Consider the following 25342-nt stretch of genomic DNA (forward strand, 5'->3'; position numbering starts at 1 on the left):
ATGAGCTTGTAAGATGGATAGATAGTGACATAAAGAGTATTTAAACTAGAAGGGAAGGTGGTAGAAAAAAAATCAGAGAGTTAATAGAGACGGTAGAAATATATAATTTCATAATGATATAAAATTCCAAAAAAGTTGCGCCACAAGGATAGTATTCAGAGGAATAAAGCGAGCAAAGGAATAAAATAAAATTAATTAGCTATAAGCAGGGAAAAGGCCAAAATAAAGTTTGAAGGTCTTAGATTAACAAAATAAAAAATAACAAGGAGTAGCATTGAAGGCAAGAAAGAAAAGAAATAAAGTACATTTAATTCAATGCTTAGTCTGGAAAATATAGGAGGGAATTAGAATTAATTATTTACAGGAAGATATTCAATAGCATTAACAGAAACTTGGCTACAAACTGGGCAGGGGTGGAAAATATTATTTTTAGGAAGGACAGAATTGGCTTTAAAAAAGGAGTGATGATATTCTCAAAGGAATGCGTGAAAGGATGTACATAAAAATGTTTCAGACAGAATCAATATGAGTAGAGATCCTTGTTACAGATCCCCTAATTGCGAGAGGGAAATGGAAGAGAAAATTTGTAGACAGGTCAGAGAGTAGGAATAACAAAAACATTGCTCAGGGTTATTTGAATTACTCACTAATTAATTGGGACAGAAGAGAAGTAAACAAAGAGAACTGAATGGAATGCTTAAAATTTTGTGCAGGCTTCTTTATTTAAGCAATATGCTTGAATACCTACATATGCAGGGAGAAACATTGCTAGAACTCATTACGAGTAATGAAAATGTATAGTTCAATATGGATAAGCACCTCAAGAGTAATGATCATAACATAAGTTTTAAGATCCAAATAGAAAGGGAAAAAGTTTGTACAAAACCAAAGACAGCAGATTGGAAAGGGGCTACTGATAAATAAGATGAGGAATGAACTAGCTGAGGTGTTGTGGAAGGAAAAACTTGCAAACATATGGGAATTTTTTTAAGGTTGGAAAGTTGTAGAATAAATATAGCTCATTCAAAAATGCAATACTGTTGACTTAATAATTTCATCATACCCCTGCTGATTTTACATATTGCACATTACACATATTAACAAATGCACTTATTATTAAAAAAAATGTCGACATTTAAAAATTGGTAATATTTCTCCAATAATATAACAAAACCATATAACAGGGTTTTTAGTTATTTTCAAATATTGCAAATTACTATTTTTGCCTTTAGAGTTTACTGATGTTATTGCTTAATATTCTGCATCAGAAATTTACAGCAAATACATTTTAAATCTGAGAAGTACATAAAATGATTAATAACAATTATTTGGAAGAAAGATGTTAACTAAACGATAAGTTAACAGATCACTAGCTTCTATAACAAGTAATTTTGAGATGAAAATACTGTGATACAGCATATTAGAATACATTTGCATAAGGTATCCCTACCTTGTTGTACAAATGATCCATAAACAAGCCACGCAGCATTGTACAAAGTTGTTGATGTCACAGATCCTATTTGAAGTGGTGATGGCTTTACCCAGCTAAACATGCAGACAAGCAGGCCTATTATAAACAGAGTACCAATAATACATGCCCAAACTGTCAGATCAAATGGTTCTAGGCAGGTAAACATATCCACTTTGTGTTCTGGCTTCTTAAGTAGAAATCCTAAGGTGTAGTCCATGATTCGACCAGTGAAGTCCACAACATTCTCTCTCTCTGGGGTAATTGTCAAGGCTGAAACCGCTATATCAGCTCTCTATTGAGTAAATTTAAAACAAAAACATACACAAATTATGTCTTGCAAGAATGATAACTGATAATCATCCAATTGTAATGATGTACCAATTTTCCAAGCTAGGCAATTTATTTTATTACCACCTTGATAATACTCCAATATTATAGATCTGTAATAATGCATGAAATATTAGTGTGAAATATTAATATTGATTAACAGCTAATGATAGTAAGCTTAAAACTTCAAACTGCATCTTGATGCACTAACATAGGGCAGAATTCTTAGGTCGATGTGAAATATTCTCATGACATAAAAATGCAACATCATCCACTGCAAAAAACAAAGACTAGATATGATGCTATGAGGTGTTTTTTGTATGCATGTTAAACCATTCAAAGAAAAGCTCATTGTTTGCTAACATAAAGGGAACATGAAAGCAAGAACAAAAGAAAATGATCAAATGACTGTTAAATAAGTGGGCAATGGAATTTGTTATGCACTCATCTAACTATGTAAATTCCAAGCTAATGTTTTTCAGAGCAACTGTTCATACATTAAGACTTGAGTTTTGACTGCCGATTTATGATCGATATGAACCATGCAAAGTTGTGCATTACTTTGTGTGGGCAAAATTATATGTATTTCCTCAGCACTTTACAACTTTGAAAATATTTATAAATTTAAATATTATAATGTTTACTTATCAGAGGAGTTATCCTTGTGTTTGGCCAACACATATCATTCAACCAACCAGCAGAAATAAATTCACTGGTCTAAATCTCATTGTCAGGCCATGCTATGTGGGAATTGGCTATACCCTATTTGTCTAAAAGACAACAGTAACTACAATGTCAACTAGCTCATTGCCTGTGAAGCTGCTGTAGCGTAAATGGTTGTGATTGTTTGAAATTTGGCATTCTTGCATTTGTTCTAAAGAGTGCAAGAAGAAAAACTTCACCAACATGTCTCTTTTCAGCAATATTCAATTTCAATACTACCAAACTATTTAGACACATGTTAAGAAAATTAAGCACACAAAAGCTACTGCAGAATGAATGAACAAAGTACAGTAATTAATAATGTAAAAGCAGCAATTTAAATCAAAAGTACAAATAAAGGTCCATATTTCAGAGGTAGAACATAAATGTGTCTCTGAAAGGAAATTCCAATAGAAAGCATAACATCAGCTGCTGTTTTTCGCAACTTGATCCCCCTCTCCCGCCCCCAAAATTTTATTTTCTCTTAGAAGTGCATGTCGACTTAGAGTGGGGAATGGGTCCACAGGAACCTCTGGTATCTTGACCTAATGACTATTCTTCACATGAGGAGACAAAATAAATACCAGCGGTTTACTTGACAATGAACTTAGCACAGTTGAGCCCAAAAGTGTCTTTACTTGATGTCTACACACTAACATTTTTAACTGAAAGCAATAAAGATTAGAAACTGTGGCTTATGTTTTTCACCACAGCGTAGGACACTTAAATCAACCGTGTAGTGTTAGGATGCTCAGGGTTGAAAGGATTAATGTGTGAGACTGGAGAAACAGTACCACCCACATGATGATGTAAGAGGCACATGACCAAGAGTTGAGAAAGGGAATGCTCATGCCTTAACCTGGGTAACACCTAGGCCAGAACATAACGCTCATCGGGCGGGTGTGTGCCCAACCCAACCGAGAGTAAAATGACGTGCGATGATGATAGGCGAACATCCCGACATTACCGCGCACTCGCGCGATATTTCAGTTGATGGGTGTGGGCCGAAGTCGGCAGTGCGCCCACTGACAATTAAAAGGCCTATTAAGGCCATTGAAGTTATAATTGAAACAAATTTTTAGCTGCCCGTCCAAAAGGCCATGCGGCCTCTGCATTTTTTTTTAGGTTTCCAGCAGCAAATAAAAATAAAATAAAAATTTTAACATTTAATTAATAACATGTCCCTGCTCATGTGACAGAGTCACTTGAGGGGACATGTTTTATAACATTAAAATCTTTATTTTGAATGTTTCAAACTCTTCGTCTCCCTGAGGCAGCGCTGTGCCTCAGGGAGCTTTTCCACCGTGCGCCTGAGCACATGTGTGAACTTGCATTCTCAACCTCCTCCCCCCACCCCTGCCACCCACACAGGCAACACTGAGCACTGCCCCGCATGTTTCAGGCTGGGTGGGCCTTAATTGGCGAATGCCCCTGAGTGCCCCCGCCGAGGGAAAAATCCTCCCCCTAGTCTTGTATATCTGTATATTGTTATGTTCATCCAATAAAACTGTCATAGTGCATACCTGCCCATGTCTCAGTTATCATTCGTTAGCTAGACAGAACCAATATACAACATGGTCTCAGAGATGGGATCTTACTACATGGTGACAGATGTGACCCCCAAAAATCGGAAAATATACTTCTAAAAAGTTTGCAAATCTGACCTTAAAAATGGCGCCAAAACTGAAGACTTCAGTTGAAAACAGAAGACAGTTAAAAATTGCCACAAGAGCTCCATGGAAGACACGGGGGCATAGAGGCAGAGAAAAAAAATCAAATGTTCAGCTTACTAAGGGCTGCACCATAGCACGTGGTGATCCATGAAAAATCCCAATCCGACCGCAAAGAGTCTAGTGACAATCGAGGAAGACTGAGCAAACACTGAAATGGGCTCAAAATCTTCATTTTAATGGTGCAATAAGCAGGCAGCACAGGGCAAATTCCATTTTTAGCAAACAGGGGTTTTGATACATCCCACAGTCTGGTCCAAGGTCGGCACCATTACCTTTGGTGACCACATAGCAGCAATTGAAAAAAAAACTGCTTAAACACGATTCTCCAGGGGGAGGGAAGCGGTGAATTCCTTAATCATAACTTCCAGTGATTAGTTTAAACAATCTCTAAAGTTTAGGAAACATTACCAAAAAGGGTCAGTGCCCGCAGTAGGTATCAGAGAGAGTCTGGTCAGAGCAGGAAAACTCTATTACTGCAACAGAAGTTTAAAAATCAAGGCAAACTTCTTAAAAGCTTAAAGCAGCTATGGATTCCAAATTAACATTGCCTGACTGATGTGGGCATATGGAACAACCAGGTCAAACACAGAATAGGGCACTATGAAGGAAAAGATTTTTAAGATTCAGAATTGCTTCTGGATTGGACAATAAGTCTGAGGCTGAACAAGTCAATACATTATTGTACTATAATGGAGCAATTGTGGATGATTTTATAGCAAGACAAGGCATTAATGAAACATCAGACACATCCAAAGAAGTCTTAAAAGCCTTTGATAAGTATTTTGATTTATGGAGTAACAAGATATTAGAAAGAACCAAGTTTAACAAAAGGATCGGAAACGAGGTGAACCTTTATGAAGGACCTGTACTGACTTGCTGAAGGTTGCAATTATGGTGATCTTAAAACTGAGCTTATACGAGACCACATTGTAGTCAGTGTTACTGATGACACATGAACATACATACATACGAACATATGAATCAGGAGCAGGAGTAGGCCACTCGGCCTCTCGAGCCTGCTCCGCCATTCAATAGGATCATGGCTGATCTGATTATAACCTCCCGCTTACCCCCAATAACCATTAACCCCCCTTGCTTATCAAGAATCTATCTAACTCTGCCTTAAAAATGTTCAAAGACTCTGCTTCCACGGCCTTTTGAGGAAGAGAGTTCCAAAGACTCACGACCCTCTGAGAGAAAATCTCATCTCTGTCTTAAATGAGCGACCCCTTATTTTTAAACAATGACCACTAGTTCCAGATTCTCCCACAAGAGGAAACATCCTCTCCACAACCACTCTGTCAAGAACCATCAGGATCTTAAAGGCGACATCCAATTCCCTTTAGACCTGAGAACTTCTGGGAATGGATCTATTTATGTACAATGGAAAATCCTTCCTTAATAGGCCCACCCACTCAAAATGGCGGCAGGCCCCGTTTTGGCGGCGGAGTTCGGCTGCCCACCCGCCGCCGAGCCAGTGGGGCCTGCCTGCCCACCAAGGGCAAAGTTCTGCCCATAGTACTAGGGGTTTCAGGGTTGAAAGGGTTAATACATGGAAGTGGAGAAACAGTACCACACATATGAAAATGTCAGAGGCACATGACCAAGGGCAGACTATTAAGCTCAGCGGGCGGGTGCGCGCACGATCCGGCCAAGTGTAAAATGACGCGCAATGATGTTGGGGCGAGTGCCCCGATGTCATCACGCAGTCCCACGATATTTTGTTTGACAGGCACGCGCCAGAGTCAGCAGCGTGCCTGCTGACAATTAAGAGGCCTATTAAGGCCATTAAAAAGGTAATTAAGTTCAAAGGCCAAGCGGATTTTGCACTTTTCAGGAAGCCTCATCCAGGGATGGGCTGATGTTTCCTAAAGCAAGTAAAAATCAAATAAAAATTTTACACCTGAATTAAAATTATGTCCCTGCTCATGTAACAGAGTCACACGAGGGGACATGTTTTATGACATTTTTATTTTCATCATTCTTTTAAACAGAATTTCATCTCCGTGAAGCAGCTCTATGTCAGCTTAATCTTAGGGAGATTAAGTGCTCTCTCACGCACATGCACAAAGTTTGCGTTCGGCCTGCTCGCCCTCCTCCCCCCCACTGGCACATGCAGCTCTCAGCGCTGCCGCTCGTATTCCACGATGGGCGGGCCTTAATTGGCCCACCAGCGTGAAATTGCGGTGCGGTGCCAATCGCGGGCAGTGGTCGGCTTCCCCCGCCAAGCCCGCGTGCCAAGGGAAAAATTCTACCCCAAGAGTTGAGAAAGAGAATTCTCATGGCTTAGGCTGAATAATACCTGGGAAAGAATTATCTGGTCAGCAAGCGGGGGCGGGGCCCGCTTGCCGACGCATAAAATGATGTGCGGTGGCGTCAGGCAGGTGTCCCGGCAACACTGCGCGTCACTTAGATTTTCAGTTCGGTAGGCGTGCAGCCGAGTCAGCTGTGTGCCCGCCAAACTGTCAAAGGCCTATTAAGGCCTGTTAAAAACTAATTGATATAATTAAATGAGCTGCCTGTCCAACTTTAAGGTTGGCGGGCAGGCGAAGAGCCCAGGCAGCCTTCGCATTTTTCATGGAACCTCATCCACAGGCGGGGTGAAGTTTCGTGAAGTGTTTAAAAATTCAATAAAAATTATTTTAAAAATTCATTGACATGTCCCAGCTCATGTGTCCCTGTCACATAAGGGGACATGTTTCAAAAGTTTTTAATTACTTTATTCAGATGTTTAAAAGTTAAACGTGACGTCCGCACAAAAGCACTATGCGCTTCCTGTGCTGGTGGGGGGGGATCCCAAAATCGAGAGTGCGCTGTTACACACATGCGTACGAAAGAGCACACTCATCTCCCTGAGGCTAAGTGCTGCCTCAGGGAGATCGGTTCAAAATGTAAAAAACCTAAAAATAGAAAAGTAAAATTTCCCTAACGTGTCCCCTCATGCGACAATGTCACATGAGTTGGGACATGTCCATAATTTTCACAAAAGCTTTATTAAAATTTTTAAAAAGCTTCATCAAACCTCATCCCGCCCGTGGATGAGATTTCATGCTTTTTCTAGTTCGCACCTGGGCTCCTGGCCTGCTCGCCAACCTTAAGGTTGGACGGGCAGGTCCTTTAATTACTTAATTGACTCTGTGAATGGCCTCAATTGACCATTGACCGGTCGGCGGGACGATTTCGCTGCGTCCCCGCCTTCCTGAAAATTTAAATGTGGTGCGGTGACGTCGTGAGTTCCCCCCGATGTCACCGCGTGTCATTTTACGCGTTGGCAAGCGGGCCCCGCCCTTGCTCGCCAATGCGTAAAATCCTGCCCAGGGTGATAGTTATTTCCTTTATTAAATTCCCTTAACAACAGATACCTCGCTTGTTTTGACAGTCTCTGGATGAACCCATCCATTTGTTTGGCTTCTAAAATAAGATTTGCAAGTTGGTACATACGTGTTTGTCTTTTTAGAGATTATTTTCGGCTGCTTGAGAGTGTGACTTTTCATTTTTGTGCTCAGATCTTTTGGAAAATATACCTTCTTTAAAAAAAAATAATTTCCTTATGTATCTAGCCAATTTATCTGCATTTAGGGTTACTGCTATTTGCACGTGCTCGCACTGATGTATCCAATTAATTTGAATAATAATATATTTTTCTACTCATGCATTGATTTGCTCTAATTATTTGCCTGAATGTGAATGGAGAAAGAAAAGGTAAACAAATAGAAAATCACTGAATAGATTGATTAATAAATAAGCAGGATGCGTGCTGCAATAATCTGAGAAGTAAATTATCTGGATATGCACTAAAATTAGATTAGAAAACATACATTCACATTTGACCTTTTCTGAAAGATCTCAAATAGTAAAATAATGAAATTGTTCGATTGCAAAAAAAGTTGCAATGTGAATTTATCTTTAATAAGGTAATATGCATATAGAATATTTAAATAGAATGTGTAGTCCTGTAAAATATTCAACCACCATTAATCAGCAGACCATGACTCACATGTGAAAATAAAATTCATAATCTACCCTCTCCATTGCTTCTTTCCAATATATTAAGCTTGATGTTTTATTTCGATCTTTAAATGCATTGCAGATGAATTTATTCATTATGGATGGAATTGACTTTGTGAATTCTATCTTCGGATTGCAGTACCTTCTGCTTTGCTGTGTTATTTTTGCATGAAAAATCTTGTGAATAAACAAGCAACTGAAGTCAATTGTTTTTGGAAGTTACTTTAATGTGAATGGTGGGAGTCAGGACAAAAATAAAACAGGGGTGTTAATTTTTTTTAAAGTTACACACTTTGCAGGGGAGCATTAGGAGATTAGATTCGATAAAAAAAGAAATAAAATTAAAGTTAAAATAAAAACCTGTGAAAATATAAGGAAGAAAGGAGATTAATGTTAAAAATGGGAAATCATAGTGAGTTAATAGTATAATTGTACTATTAAATAATTAAGATTTATATTTTAAGTGCACATTTTAATCGTACAAAATTCACAATTCAGTAATAAATTTACTTGTGCTGTCTGAACGGTCATTGTTCGAGTATCATTATGTGTGAGTTCAAAACATCAAATAAACTGAAATAAACTGGACAGGGAGGCTGACATTTCCCTTGGTGAGAATAAATGAGGATTAATGTGAAAAACGTGGTACATTTTAGTATATTCTTTATTTACTGTTCATTATTTTTTATGTAAAATGTCTACATTTCTTCTATAATTGTCACTTAAAATATTTGCCACATTGCATGCTGTCAAAAAACCAAGCTCTGCCATGGATTGAAAAAATATTAAATTACTTTATGTCAGGATAATAAAATGTATATCTGAACTTTGCAATTGTAGTTAGTACAGGATAAAGAGCTGCATTTACTACAAAGATATATAATTTCTAAAGACAATGTGCAGTTATCAAATGTTTACTAATTATTTTTATAGTTGAATTACATAATTGATCCAGCTATTCTTACTTCACTCAAGGACAATAATAACTATACTGTATCTATAAATGTACAATATCCTAAATAGGCACTTCAGGTGGGTAAAATATATAGTTGCAGTATGCTAAACCCACGCACATTTTAAAAGACAGCATAGTAGGAATGCTACTCTCTACAGGATTTGAATAACAACATTGGCCAGGGTTTTTTGGATGACCGGATTTCTCGATCCGCCACCCAAAGAATTGGCAGAGAACGCATCCCCGCTGATATCAGCTGTTGCATAGCCATTTAACGTTGGCAGTGTGTTACTTAGTTATGGGCAAGACTTCTGCCCCCATCTGGGAGTAACGTCCCACCTTTGAGAGCTACTGGTCAACTGGAAGTCCGGCAGATCTGTCGTCCTATCAGTGCCAGGTTCAAACGGTGGCCACTACTGGGACTACAGCCAATCCCCAAAGAGGAGGAGCTAATAGAGGTCAAACTGGAATCAAGGGTACTGGCAGGGCCTGGTTGGCAGGCCTCAAGAAGGGGAGTGGGAGGGTTGGAGGGCTGGCTCTGAGAGGCCAGAGGGGAGGGCTATAGAGGGTATAACCTAGGGGGTGGTGCCTCCAATGGGCACAGGGGACCCCAAAGGAGGTAACCCCCTTACCCTCTTTGACTGACACTGGCCCCCACAGGTAAAGCTGCTGGGCTACCCACTTAGTGTGAGCCTCCCCCTGCCATGGGGAAAATAGCAGTTGGGATTGAGGGGTGGGGGGTGGGTTGAGACATTTTAGTGGCCATTAATTGGACACTAAGAGCCTCAACAGGCCCAAGGATGGGCTATTGCCTCCACTGTGCCCCCATAAAATGTTCAAGGCGGGCAGGCCACATACTGCATTTTATGAGCCCTCTGCCTTCAAACCTACCCGTGGGGTCCGTAAAATTCTCACCATCTAGTTATTTTACCCCAATTCCATTTAAAGAATGCTGCTAATAGGAGTTTCCAAGAGTAAATACAATAATGAAACTAGGAAATGAAAGTAGATTTTCAACATATTATTCAAGGGCACAAATAATCACTTTTAGCAGATTTTGTTCTGTAAAGAAAATTGTCAATACAACATTACAGAATAATAAAGTGAAAAGAACTTGACAACACACTTTGAGCCAAGTAGTAGTAAAAATGTTAGAAATTAACATGTTAATGTTGCCACTAATGTCAGTTGTATTTCCTTTATCTAATAGAAATCTGTCTGGTTTGTTTGAATGTTCTATCATTTTAATACATGTTGTCTAGCTTGTTCAGATAGCTCCATTTGTACAATTGATGGTTTGCAGATGTGCTGAAACCAGAAGTAATTATCACAACACTAGAATCCTTCTAATTTACAAAATCAGATAACCACAGCACTTTTTTTTTAAAGAAGCCGCAGAGATTATGGAATATAAGTTTGAGAGCTATCAATCATACCGTGTGTGTGATATTTTGTGTTTAATGACAGTTAGCAAAATACCATATGAATTGCGATGACAGAATATATTTATGATGTTGTTCCTCTGAAATGAGATATTCCATCAGCATCCATAATCTGTGACATTTTAAAATATGAAGAATCATTACGAAGGTAATTTTAAAAAAGCATACGGCTTGCAGTGTTAGAATTCTAATTTAATTGTGGGGCAACATTTTCCCCCATTGTGGGGGCGGGGGGGAGAGTCCATAACTTTTATTTTAAAATATTCTGCGTTTTTAAAATCACTCATGAAACCTCATCCCGCCAGTGAATGAGGTTTCATGTTTTTTCACAAGCCCGCTAGGGCTCCCGGCCTGCCCGCCAACCTTAAGGTTGGATGGGCAGGTCCATGAATCAGCTGCGTGCCCGCCGAACTGAAAATCTAAATGACCCGGGGTGACATCGGGACGCCGCCCGACATACCCCTGCATCATTTTACCCGTTGGCGAGCGGGCCCTGCCCCCGCTCGCCAACCGGAAGATACTGCCCATGATTTCTGTGTTATTACCGAGAATTTTATGCCATGACAACGCTTTAAATTCAATTGTCTATCCAACATTCAAAACATGGACCTAATTACTCATCTCTAACACCTATAAAATAATTTGTCAATTTTTTATTTAAAATAATACATTTGCACATGCTTTCTGCCTTTACAACTTGATTTCCTAGTTAGGAATCCAGAATAGAAAATAGTGAAGACTTGACACAACAGGTCAAATTTTCATCGGGCTGCGGGGAGCGATTTGGTGCACGAATGGCCATGCTGAGTTTTTTTGGAGCAAATCCGATTTTCCTCCGTATTACGACCACGCGCCATTTTCCTCTGAACTTTTTGTGGGTCGGGAACTCCGAGTATGCAAAACGCACACCCCACACATGCTGAGCTCAGGTTCTCCATTTTAAATGGGGGACGGAAATAGGATTTCCTCCTGCACCCCACTTTTGTCTGCTGGTGCAGGGCTTTGGAAGCCTATTAAATGCACACCAGGCTTGAGAATTCATGAAGAAATAGAAAGTCTACTGAAGATTCTGGAACATTCCAGTAATAGCCATCAATCAAGAGGTGTGAGGGAGAGGGGAACTTGATGAAATCACAATCACTAGGGAAGCCTTACTGAGCAAATTGATGGAGCTGCGAGCTGACAAGTCTCTGGGTCCTAATGGACTTCACCTGAGGTCTTAAAAGAGGTGGCAAATGAGGTAGTAGATGCGTTGGGGTTAATTTTCCAGAATTCACTATATTCTGGAAAAGTTCCATCAGACTGGAAAGTAACAAATATAACCCCTCTATTCAAGAAGGGAGGGAGGCAGTAAACAGGAAACTATAGACCAGTTTACCTGACGTCTGTCTTGGGGAAGGTGTTAGGATCAATCATTAAGGACATTATAGTTGGGCACTTAGAAAAGCGCAAGGTAATTGTGAAGAGTCAGCATGGTTTTGTGAAAGGGTAGTCATGTTTAACCAATTTAATGGAGTTCTTTGAAGGAGTAACTTCAGCCCTGCATAAAGGGGAGCCTTTAGACCTGCTGGTCTTGGATTCCCAGAAGGCATTTGATAAGGTGCCACATCAAAGGTTATTACTGAAAATAGAAGCTCATGGTGTAGGGGGCAACTTATTATCATGGAGAGAAGATTGGCTGGCTGGCAGAAATCAGATAGTATGCAAAAATGGTTCATATTCAGATTGGCAGGATGTAACGAGTGGAGTCCCGCAGGGGTCTGTGCTGGGGCCTCAACGTTTTACAATTTATATCAATAACTTAATCAATAATGAGGGCTGTGAAGGCATGGTAGCTAAATTTGCAGATGACACAAAGATAGGTAGGAAAACATGTAAAGAGGATATAAGGAGACGAAGACAAATACAGGTAGGTTGAGTGAGTGGGCAAAAATCTGGCAGAGTATTATGTGGGAAAATGTGAAGTAGTTCAGTTTGGCAGGAAGGATAAAAAAAATCAGAGTATTGCTTAAATGGAGAACGACTGTAGAATTCCAAGGTGCAGAGGGATCGAGGTGTTCTAGTGCATGTGTCAGAAGAAGTTAGTATGCAGGTACAAGAAGTAATTAAGAGGGTGAATGGAATGTTAACCTTTATTACGAGAGGAATTGAACATAAATGTACGGATGTTATGCTTCAGTTATATAGGGCATTGGTGAGACCACATCTCGAATACTATATGCAGTTTTGGTCTCCTTATTTAACGAAGGATGTAAATGTGTTAGAGGCGGTTCAAAGCAGGTTCACTAGATTAATGCCTGGAATGAGTGGGCTGTCTAATGAGGATAGGTTCGACAGGCTGGGCTTGTTTCCACTGGAGTTTAGAAGAGTGAAGTGTGTCTCGATTGAAGTGTATAAGATCTTGTGTGGTCTTGACAAGGTAGATGCGGAAATTATGGGGAGAATTTTCTCTCCGTCGGGCGGGCTGGTCAGGAGCGGGCATGGAGCTGATTGCTGCCCACGATCGGCTGCGTGCCGCCATTTTGCATAGGCAGGCCCAGCATGATGCGCATCTGGATGCGCTCAGTGCTACCTGTGTAGGCGGGGGGAGGAGGGAGAGTTGGGGCCGGGGCTCTTTCGTGCATGTGCGTGAAAGAGCGCAGAAATCTCCCTGAGGCACAGAGCTGAGGCACGAAGCTGCTACAGGGAGATTAAGTTCAGTTATAAACATAGCAAAAAAAAAATTATTCAGACATGTCCCCTCATGTGACAGTGTCACATGAGCTGGGACATATTTATGAATTTTCGTGAAAAATGTTATTTAATTAATAAACACTTCATGAAACCTCATCTCGCCCGTGGATGAGGTTTCATGAAAAATGCGAAGGCCGCCTGGGCTCTTCGCCTGCCCGCCAACCTTAAGGTTGGACGGACAGCCCTGACAATCACTTTAATTAGTTTATTAATGGCCTTAACAGGTCTTTGACAGTTTGGTGGGCGCGCAGCCGACTCCGGTGTGCACCCGCTGAACTAAAGATTGGAATGACATGCCTTGATGTCAGGATGCATGCCCGACGTCACCGCGCGTCATTTTACACGTCGGCATGTGGGGCCTGCCCCTGCACGCCGAACAGAAGATTCTGCTCTATGTTTCCTCTTGTGGGTGAGTTCAGAACTAGGGGGCACTATTTTAAAATTAGGGGTCACCCTTTTAGGAGAGAGGTGAGGAGAATTTTTTTTTTTCTCAGAGAGTTGTGAGGCTTTGAAACTCTCCGCCTCAGGGGGTGGTGGGGGCGGGGTCATTGAATATCTTCAAGGCAAAGGTAGGTAGATTGTTGTTAGGCAAGTGAATCAAAGGTTATTGGGGTAGATGGGAATGTGGAATTAGAAATACAAACAGGTCAGGCATGATCTTATTGAATTGGTGGAGGAGGTTCGAAGTACTGAATGGCCTACTTCTGCTCCTATATCGTATGTTCGTATGTAAATAGCACCAATAGGTGCTGTATTGGAATGTAGATGTGCTTTTAATGCAGTAATTCATCATAGGGGCCTGTCCTTTGAAGGTGTTAGGGGAAAATTAAACATGCTAAAAGGGAACACTAAGAATTTACTGAAAAACCCTAAAATCTCCAGGTAGACATGGGTGCTGAACGTAAGCAGATGGACATTGCACACAAAGGAGCTTTGAGCTTTGTGTGATTTACAAAGTTTCAAGAGATGAGCTAATATCTAGGCACAAACAGAACCATTCAAGTGGTAAAATGGTGCTTTGAAGCATTGAGAGCTGGACTGGGGATAAAACATAACATAAAGTTAGATAGAAAGGGGCAGATGATTTTAGCTTAGATATGGGGAAACATACAATGGACAGAGGGATCTTTGATGAAACACCAGCAGTCTTGAGTTGTGAGAACAAAGGTCTTGCATACGTGTTTTAATTTTGATTGGATAATATAATTATGTATACACCCTTTAGAATAATTGGTTAGCAGAATCGCATGTTTATGTACTCAATAGGATAGTTTTAACATGGCACCTGTGTGTCGGTTAACGAGTGGATATATTCAAATGTACTCAAATGTATTGTAATAAGGAAAAGTAGATAAGTTACGAGACTTTGTAATTATGGCAGACAGCCCCTTGATGGACTAAGAGGCTGCTCTCACTGCATACGCTTGTACAAGCTTGAATAAACCGTCTTGTTCGAGAATCCAAACAACGGACGTCCTGAGTTATTTGTCCTGACCTGAGACCTGGTCTGAGCCGTAGTTAAGAGGGCAGCTACCCCACGCAAAAGCCAGATCAACCCGGGGTCTCGGGGAAGGAGGTTGAATCCCGCCTACAAAAGGTAAGCTCAACCTTACATTGACCAGCCTTATTCATTTGTTCACATGCATTACAGTGCTTATCCAATGGAGAAAGCATCATAATGTAGTGAAAAATGTATCAAAATGTCCCATTGGTCTGTACTGTCTTCTTTCCTACTGTGATTTAGATGGCTCTTCCTGATTAAAAAAAACTGCTTTTGACACTTGAAAAAAATCTTATCACCTGTTCCTTTATATTGATTGGCATGCAAGTTGCTTTGAAATTGAAATGAGAACCTGCCCTTCTTTCCACCCCAGAGCGAGTCTATTCTTTGGACAGCTGCGGCTGTTTTCAATGCTTGACTGAGTTTTCAGTGCAAATGGGTTTCAGGTCAATAGGTGTTCCATTCATCTGAGAATGAATGACGGTTCCAAGAAACTGTAATAACAGATCATGGGCCAGATTTTGCCATGACGGAAAATGGGTAGATGAGCCTGGAAATCCCAACTGCTGCCCCTGAACATGGCATTTCTTATTTTTGCGGGGGCAGGACTGGACTCGGGCTACGGGTCGTGCATGGGCGGTTTACAGAGGCAGCTGGGCATTTAAATTATCAGCTGCCTCCACTGAAGTGGGATTTTGGTAGGCCAGGAGTGTGTAACCTGGCATGTGAAGCTTGGACAAGGTAAAAGCTGGTCTGAACTTGGTGGATTTGTTTGGGTAGCTAGGGTACTCCCTTTGGAGAGGTAAGGTGCCCTTTGGATATGATCCCGGGACACCTTTGGGAGAGGTAAGGCTCCCTTTGGAAGGGCTAAGATGCCCTTTGGGATTTTTAAAAGTAAACATGATTATGCATGAAAAATGCATGAACATGTTAAGGCTGTTAAAGAACTGTCAAATCTTACTGGAACTAGTGGATACTAGGTGAATTGGCATGGAAGGGTAAGGAAAAAGGCTGGTGGGAACAGGCATGGGTTGGTATGAATTGGCATAAGAGCTATGAAGGTCCATCAGGGCTGGGTAGAGGGGCATGGGTGGCATAGGGAATATGAGGAGCCATGTGAGTAGATAGGTGGCATGAGATGGCATAGATTGGCATGGACGGGGCCGGGGAGTGTGGGGGAGTGAGGGGTGAATTCTGGAAGGATGTTTTTTGTTTTGACCATTTTTTTATTGAATTCAGCAAAGTGCTGGAGCACAGAGGAATGCCTTCCACCCAGTCCACCTCCGCACCTCGCAGCCTCTGCACTCTATGCCCCTGTGTATCTGGGGGCGGCGGGCCTGACTTCTAACCCAGCCCGCCGCCCCCACCCCCTACCCCAGAACAAAAATTAGAACAGAGGGTCGCCATTTTTAAAGGTCGGGTTTGCAAAGCCAGGAATTCTCCCGCCTCTGTGCACCTGACCCGGGAGCGGAAATCTGGGCCTGTGTCTTTGATGTGGTTTCTGGTTTGTTGACACAAGCTAATAGGATTACAAGTATTTTTTTTAATATAGCAGAATGCATTTTTTCTCAGAATCAACGAAATGGAGGTTTTTATTAGATGGCGAGAAGTTTATTTTCTTCCCCAAAGAATGTAAACAATTTTCCATTGATGTTGCAGGGAACCAGAGGACTGTACACAATGCATACAGGATGAGTGGCTATGCAGGATACATAGCGCCATAGAGATGACATGGATGCTCTGGGGACACATGGAGGATAAATGGGAGGCACAGAGGTAGTACGGGGTGGCATGGGGTGTTGGTACGGGGTTGAGGGAGGTGAGGGGTGAGGCTTGGGGGGCTTTAAGCACTGCTGGGAGCTGCAATACTCTTTTGGAGAACTGAGGTAGGCTTTCTAACCAGCCTGCCTCCACACTCAAACTCCTCCTGCACTAGTTCCGGTTTGCACATAACACTGTGAACCCAACCTCAGTGTGAAAGGACAAAAATAGCTTGTGAAGTGCCAGATGTCTGGTGTGCAGTTAGCAAGTCACAAAAGTGCACAGGTTGGATCTTCTTGAACGCAGAGGAAGGTTCGGCCCATCATGTGACAAATATTTGACAATAGGATAATTAGCTGCTTAAGTACAAAGTACAAACTGAATGGAGTGCAGCATAAAGAGGGTGAAAAGTTGAGTAGACTTAGTGATTAAGGATGATAACACTTCAATGATAAGAAAGGATTTAACAAGAACTAATACAAAGTGTGGAGACTTTATGGTGAGAATTAGATAGAACAGGATTTAAGGCTGTTGTGGGGATTGTGTACAGCCACCACGCTCGCTCTGGTAGCAGCTAGGAAGTGGCAAAATGTATAAATGCAGAGATTAGACAAGCATATAACGATGGCTGGTTGATTTTTATGCCCGTGGTTGTGAGACTGACAACACCTCTCAAATTTTTAGCTTTCTGGAATCTGCTGGTGATATCTGTAGGATTTTGCAATCTGCAACCCACAACTGCATCAGCCAGGTCATCAACGCCTTGTTTGCGAGGTCTTCCAACCATATTCACTTTGAGACAAATGAGGTCTGTCAAACCTAGAGGGCCTCAGTTTTATTTCCATTGCAGGATTTCCACAGGGGTCTGTAGACTGCACCCATCTGGTGATTAAGGCAACATCAGAACATCCAGGCGTTTTTATTATTTGGAAAGGCTTCCGCTTCCTCACTGTGCAGCTGGTATGTGAGCACCCTGCAATGATTATGCAAGTGTCCGCAAAGTGTCCAGGGAGCGGCTATGCCTCCTTCATCCTTTGGCTGTATCAAGTTCTTCAGGTTTTGTCCCTGCTAGACAGACAAAGAGGTTGCCTCCTGGGGGTACAAGGGATACCCACTAAAGACCTGGCTGATGACCTCAGTGTGGAACCTCACCATAGAGAGATAGAGCCATCTCAACACCAGGGCTACAATACAGTAAGCCATTGGCTTGTTCAAAATGAGGTTCCTCTGGCTTGACCCATCTGGAGGTGCCCATCAATGTGACCCTGCATTGGATTGTAATGGTCTGCTGCAGAGAGGACTGGAGCCGGTGCCAGAGGAAGGCGGAGAGTATCCAGTTTCTTAGGAGAAGGAGCATGCTGATTGTATGTTGCTGCGTGCAGCCATAGATCTGTCTGCTAGAAAAGCCTGTAACAACCTCATCCAGGCACAGCTCACCTGAGAAGTATGCTTGCACCATTGAACACTTCCCGTCATGTCTCTGTGAAAACCACTCCCACCCCACCTTACCCAATCCTTCCAAAACACCAGCAAAGCTCCTCCCCACAGACACTAGCCACTCATCAAAAATACAGCATTTCCTCATCAAGGCTGATCATGCCATTCACCAGGATGAAACTGAGTCAATGGAAGATGCAAAGCAGGGGTCACGACGGTGGCTAGTTTACAAAAACTCATTCCTTCATTCAATAAAAGAGCATCAATGGAACAAGGTCCCAATGATTCCCTTTTACAGCTTAGAACTTTTCCCCAGATGTTTTCTACTGCTTCTACTTGGTGACTTGGTGCTGGAGGCAGGCTGCTTGTTCCCCAGTCTGAAACGAGATGCCACCATGGACCTCTTCTAGGTTTTGGAACACATGAGGCCCTACCAAAGACTGCTCCACCTGTATCTGTATAGGGGCATGTTTGGTCATCGGGGCAGGATGCAGTATGCGAGGCTCTGACGGGGGGAGGGGGCTGGAGGGCAAGGGCCATGAAATGGGATACCTTGAGAAAATCCCCTGCTGCCATGTGCATTCTGTCCATCTTCCCTCTCAGAGCCCACCAGCATTTCCCTGCTCACCAAGAGCAGGGCAGCATTCAGCTGCGTATCTATGTGGCATTTAGCCACCATGTGTTGCTTTGATTGATATTTGATGCACTGGCAGCCAATGTGTACAGGCCATTGGTGTGGGCCAACGTTTATTTGATGGCCTGCTGCATCTAACTGTCCATGAGGTTGGCCACCCTTTCAATGGAGCTGGTTGTCAGAGCAAATGCCTACGACATTATGGTGCTCATGCTAAAGATGGACTCCTCCATTTTCTGTGCAAGGATGTGCACTGTCTCTGGGGATTCTGACAGAAGCACACACATTTCCCATTGTTGCTCCACAAATACCCATTTAGTTTATGACTCCTGAGGCTCAGCAAAACAGAACTTGAAAATTCCTGCTCCCTCCGACGGGGACTCTCCACTGCTGTCCCTATTTCCAGTCCCTTCTTTTTCTTACATGTGACGTGTTCCTCAGCACATACCACCCTGTCTATCTGCGAAAGTGGACCAATCAAGGTGTGTGTATCTGTTCTGGTGGAGGGTGCACAGGAATCGTGAAATGGTGCATCCTTAGAGGACTCCTTGAGCTCATCCCTCATCTGCTCCTCTGCCATGATCAATGCACCTGTGGGAGATGAAAGGCAAGAGTTAGTGATGAACCTGAGCAAAATTGGATTCCATGTTAGTGTAATGTAGATCATGACATTTAATGTATTGGTGACAACAAATCAACATTGGTGAAGTTAAGTGCCAAGCGGCAGTGTGGTATCTAATGCTGTCACCATCTGGGTCACCCCTATCTCTCCATTTCAATGGCCTGTATAGATGCCACCCTGTCCACCTCCAGGGTTTCCTCCTCCATTGAGGTTTGGGTGGCATGGACTGCAGCTCCACTCCAGTTCTCAGTCCATAACGCCAGGGAGATGCAATCCTCTTCTTCAATGAGAAAAGGCAGAGACTTGCTGTGTGGGGAGTTAATTGATTGCTGATGATGGAGGATAAACATTTGAGGATGGTGAGTGTGAGGAATGCAAGCAAGAGGATGATGTGTTGAGGGTGAGTGAGATTGTCTGCTGAGATGTAGAATCAAGGAAGAGGCAGGAGAGAAAGAAATGTATGTGGCAGCAAGGTGGGTCAGTCAGAGGAATACTGTGCAGGAGAATGCTAGGGAGGTGAGAGAGTGAGGCAAGCTGAAAGTTTCAGGACACTCACATTTCCAGACCTCATGAAGCCATGAAACCTTTTCCAGCACTGCATCCAGTGCCTTGACACCACACTTCAGCTACTGTCAGCTTCAATGACTTGCAGCCACGCCTGCTTAGTGTGGTTGGCCTGGCTTCTCCTGCAAAGAGAACTTCTCTCCATGTTCTCACTACATTAACCATCACTTCCAGGGTTGAGATTATGAACTGGGTGGGGGGCAGTGACAGCCTTTCCATGCCTTTCATCCACTCTGCAGGTCTTTTTCCCTTTGCACAGGACTGTATACTGCAAACACTGCTGCAATTGTAAATCCTGTCAGGATCCCTTTAAGTAGAGATCCTTCATTGTTTGATTTGGTGTGTCACTCTGCCCCCCTCCCTGATTAACCAAGGAACCCTGCAAGCTGGATGATAATTAATTGGCTCTGGGAAAAAAAGGAACTGCATCACACAACTCCGGTGAGTCAGGTTCCTGACTCAACATAGTCCCGCTGTTCCAGTAGGGACTGAGTGGACAAGAATCCCCCCTTAATGTTAGAATGGAAGTGAGTTTCTCGACTGGGTTCAAAATAATTTTTTGCAATAATATGTCCTTGAGCCAGCAAGTCGGGATATTAGACCTAATGGTGCATGTACGTTTATCCAATAGTGATCATAATGTGATAAAATTCAATGTGGTGCTTCAAAGGGAAAAATGCAAAACAACTATTAAGATTCTAGATTTAGGAAAGGCTGACTTTAATGTGATGAGACAGAGAATGTCCACAGTAAACTGGGCAAATCTGTTAATGGGTAAAATGATGGAAGATTAGTAGAAGGTGTTCAATAAGTATTAGTGTAGAACAAGTTTATACACTTATAAGGGTCAAGAGCTCTACTTGCCAAAGAGACAGCCATGATCAACTGAAGAGGTAAGAGGCAACATAAAACTAAATGAAAAAGCAAAAAAAAAAGGCACAAAAGCTGGCAACTGGAAGAGAGACAAAGAACCATAAAAAGCAAAAAAAGATTTAAGAGCTACAAAAAGGGAGTGTGGCAAGAAACCTGCCAGGGATATCAATCAATATAGATAAACATAAAGTGAAAGGGAACCTATTAGAAGTCAGTTAAACTGTCGGTACAACAATGCATGAAGTAAACATAAATGGGCTGTAACGTCCGAGTTCCCCAGCAGCATTTCTGGGGTGGGGGGGTACCACAAAGGTGGGCAGGGGAAACCCCTTCAGGTAAGGTTTGCAAGGCAATTGCACAGAAGTGCATATGTCCCCTGGGCAATTGTCCTGCACTGGGAACCATCTGAAAATACGATTTAAATCACAAACTTTGGATGGTTCTGACTGGGTTACACCAATAATGACCCAGAAAAAGTTAGCATAACTAAAACCAATTCTAGCTTCTGGGTAACTATTGCACAAACTCAAACGGACCCCACATCCTACCACCCGCACGGGATTCTGTCCCCCTCACCCCAGCACCCCTCTGAGGCCCGACACACTCCCTTCACGCCCCAACGAGGCTCAACCCCGCCCTCTGTGGCCTGACACTTTCCCGCTATGCCCTCTATTGCCCCCCCACCCTGAGGCCTGACCCACCCCGGAGGCCTGGCATGACATGACCCCCCCCCCCCCACCAACAAGGCCTGACTGCCTGCCACCACCCTCCCCCAGGCACAATCCGACCTGACCAAAGACCCAACACTCCCATCCCCCAAAACCCCCCCGGGTCCAACATTTCCCACTGCCCCCAGGCCTGACCTGACCCAAGGCTTGACATCCCTCCACTGACCTCGGACCCCCAATCCCCCCCTGACCTCCAATCTCCCCCCCAAAAATCCTATCCACTCTCCTTCTGCCTGGCCTGTTAAGGAACTTTAAATTACAACTAACCTTTAAAGTTAACTGGTTTACATCAACTAGTGCAGTAAAAAAGAGGCTGTAGCCTCCTTCACTTCGACTCTGCTGCTGGGCTCCAGGGTTGCACTGCCTGGATCTCGCCCGGCCAGAGTTGGAAGGTTGGGCAAAATAGGATCAAAGAAAAATTAAGTTAAGAACTTCAGCATGGAGTGGCAATCCTAATGCTGATTGCCATTCCAAGGAAATTCAGGCCCAATAAAATGGGGGAGCTAGATGTAACCATGCACTGGGAGGCACCACATATAATAAAGGATTATTCAAACAACACCACAGGTAAGTCAAAATCAGGAACTAAACAGTGTAGTGTATAATATATTTAGAAAATATAGAAAGGAGAAAAAGGGAAAGGAGTATTTGTACTTATTAGGGGTAATAGAATGGCAGTAGAGAAAAGGGATGTAGTTATCAGCAAGATAAAAATAGAATCCATATGGATAAAGATAAAAGATAATAAAGGATCAATCAGACTAATTGGTGAAGTCTACAGACCACCGAATAGTGGAAGGGAGGCGGAGGAGCAAATAAACAGACAAATTAGGGAACTGAGTAAAAACCATTGAATAATAATTATGGGAATTCAATTACCCTAATATGAATTGGACAGAAGAAGTAGGTAAAGAGGATAAGTGAATGGAGTTCCTACAGTGTGCACAAGACTCCTTTTTAACCAAATATGTAAAAAGCCCAACAAATGAAGATTTACTATTGGGTTTAATATTATGGGATGAACCATATCAAATAGGAAATGAAAAAGTAGGGGAGCATCCAGGCAGTGGTGACCATAATTTAATACACTTTAATAATAATGATAGAGAAGGACATAATGATGATGAAAACTAGGTTAATAGATTGGAGAAGAGTTGATTCTGAGGGGCTGAGAATAGGACTTGAGGAAATAAAATGGGCAACAATATCAGCAATTCGCGATGTAGAACCATAGTTGGAAAAAATTAAAGCAGTGTTCAGTTTGCAAAGAAAATATATTCCACTAAAAGGAAAGATCAAACTAAACACTAATGAGATTATGGCTGAAGAAAGATACATGCTTTCAAAGCTTTTCATCTTGCACTTTGGCAAGAATGCCAAATTTCAAAGGGAACAGTTGATAATGGTGATATTGTAAATGAAAATAGAGAAATGACAAACATTTTGAACAATTACTTTGCATCAATATTAACAGTAGAGGAAGAGCACAACTAATGTGGATCTGCCAGAATTAACGTGAGCGAAGTAACAGTGATGAAGAAAATTATGAAACTAAAGAGTGACCAAATCCCAAGAACCAGATGGTTTCTAGTCCATGGATTAAAAGGAGTTGGTGAGGACATTGCAGAGATCCTAATTATATCTATCAAAGTTCACTTGATTCAGAAACGCTTCCTTTAGATTGGAAAATATGTACATCACTCCACTGTTTAAGAAAAGTGAGAGGGGAAATCAGGGAATTATAGATCAGTTAGCCTAACATCTGTTGTCTGGAAATTACTAGCCTATAATCAAGGAGAGAGTGACTGAACACGTTAAATTTTCTGCTGATCAGGGAGAGCCAGCATGGATTTGTGAAAGGGTTTCTCATGTCTGAAGAATCTGGTTAAATACCTCTTCAAACAATTCAAAGTAGTGGTCAAGGAAATATCTATGGATGCTATTTATTTGGACTTCCTGAAGGCACTTGATAAAGTCCCTCTTAAGAGACTGTTTGCTAAACTCATGAAATTGAAGACAAATTATTGAGCCAGTTAGGAAGTTGGTCGAGCTGCAGGAGACAGAGAGTAGGGATAATCTATTGGTGGAATGTGACTAGTGGTGTCTCACAATTATGAAGGGGAACCAAGAGGGAAACAGAGTTTTTTTTGCTCATCAGGGGTCTAGGACTAGGGATCGTAACCTAACAAAAGGACCAAGCTCTTCAGAAGTGAAATTAGGAAACAATTCCTTCTAAATGCATCTATACTATTTGCTTCAATCACTTCCAGTGGTAGTAAGTTCCATATTCTCACCACTTTTTGTGTAAAGAAGTGATAAAAGATTAGATCTCTCTTCCACAAACAGCAATTTATGATAGATCATTTATTAATTTTAAATCTGAGATTGATAATTTTCGTTCACTGAAGATATTAAGAGATATGGGGCAAAGTGGGGGGATATGGAATTGTCAATCAGCCATGATCTCATTATTAGATCAGACTCGAGGGGCTAAATGGCCTCATCCTGTTCTGATGTCCTGGTGCAAATGGATGCTTTTCACAGTTATTGTGCAGTTAGGTTGCTGCAGAAAATGTTTCTAAACTGTTTCTCCCAGCACAGCCAATAGTTTGATTTTATTCTGCAAATCATTTTCCTGGTAGATAAGTTGATTTTAAACACATAAATTTTGGATTTTTTAAAATATTAGGTTTGCATCTTGGAACATTTTGAAATTCTTTAGATGAAAAATGCTGATTTTTCCTATATGCATTTTCGACAGCTAAATTGTATTAATGGGTGGAATTGTCCCAAATTTGCACTAAGTGCGGTAGTGGGTGGGTAAAACGACATTTTGCCAGCCACGATGGCAGGTTTTCACACCATATTGTCCCAAACCAGCCACATTATGCACTCCCGGGAAACATGCCGTTTCCATGGCGGGCGGGCTCTCATTCGCCTGCACACCATGACCTCGCCACTGCATCATGCCGGGCACCATATTTAAAGTCCAGCCGCAAGCACACATCTCAGTGCTTCCAGACCACCACTGCTGCATGGAAGACATGGCCCTGAAACTGAAGAAGACTGCAGCCCCCAGTTTCAGTGATATGTCCCTAGAGCGCCTTTTGGATGCTGTGGAGGGCCACTGGGATGTTGTCTACCCCTGGTCTGGCCGCAGGATGGGCAGTAAGAACTCTAACCTGGCTTGGGAGGTGGTGGCAGTAGCGGTCAGCGCCAACGTCCTTCAAAAGAAAACAGTCACCCCAGTGCCGCAAAAGGATGAATGATATCCTCCGTTCCACCAGGGTAAGTCAGTCTTCTCATCATTCTCAACTCACACACTCACAAACCCATCACACATCCACATCTGGTTCAAGGGACATCCACATCCGGTTCAAGGGACATCACCATTCATTCTCTCACACTCACCGTCATTGACCTCATCCCATCCATGGGACCACTCATCACCCACACATGCCAGACATACTTATCATCTGGCCTGACAGGCATCATGCTTACACTGTCTCCATCTCTATTCAGGCAGGACCAGCTGGTACACAACAAGAGGGAGAGGTCGCAGACTGGTGGTGGAATGCCTGAAATCAAGGTCCTCACAGGCTTTGAAAACAGAGCCATCCAGCTGGCTGGTGAGGATCTGGACCAGTCCTGTGCTGACGGTGAGGTCGGCTGTGCTCTATCAAGTGAAGACCCAGCAGTGCAACATCCATCAGACAACCATGCTGTGAGTGATGTGTCCACTTTCACAGGCCACTGCCATGGACTACTTATCTCCCCTTGCTTCCGCAAGCAGATCTGCCAAACAGCGGACAGAGTCCATGACCCAGGGTCTCCAATCAAGCCCCGAAAAA

The 25342-nt window shown here is 42.4% G+C and overlaps 1 protein-coding gene across 1 annotated transcript in view; it reads right to left on the reverse strand.

Moving 5' to 3' along the window:
* LOC144685834 (glutamate receptor ionotropic, delta-2-like) overlaps nt 1-25342 on the reverse strand; it is a 428425-nt gene that overhangs the window by 65939 nt on the left and 337144 nt on the right. Inside the window, exon 11 of the mRNA XM_078550780.1 lies at nt 1451-1763. Coding sequence (XP_078406906.1) covers nt 1451-1763 — 313 coding nt within the window. The remainder of the gene's footprint in view (nt 1-1450; nt 1764-25342) is intronic.

This window comes from Cetorhinus maximus, chromosome 10 (genome assembly GCF_964194155.1).
Source record: "Cetorhinus maximus chromosome 10, sCetMax3.hap1.1, whole genome shotgun sequence".
In the NCBI taxonomy this organism is placed as follows: Eukaryota; Metazoa; Chordata; class Chondrichthyes; order Lamniformes; family Cetorhinidae; genus Cetorhinus; species Cetorhinus maximus.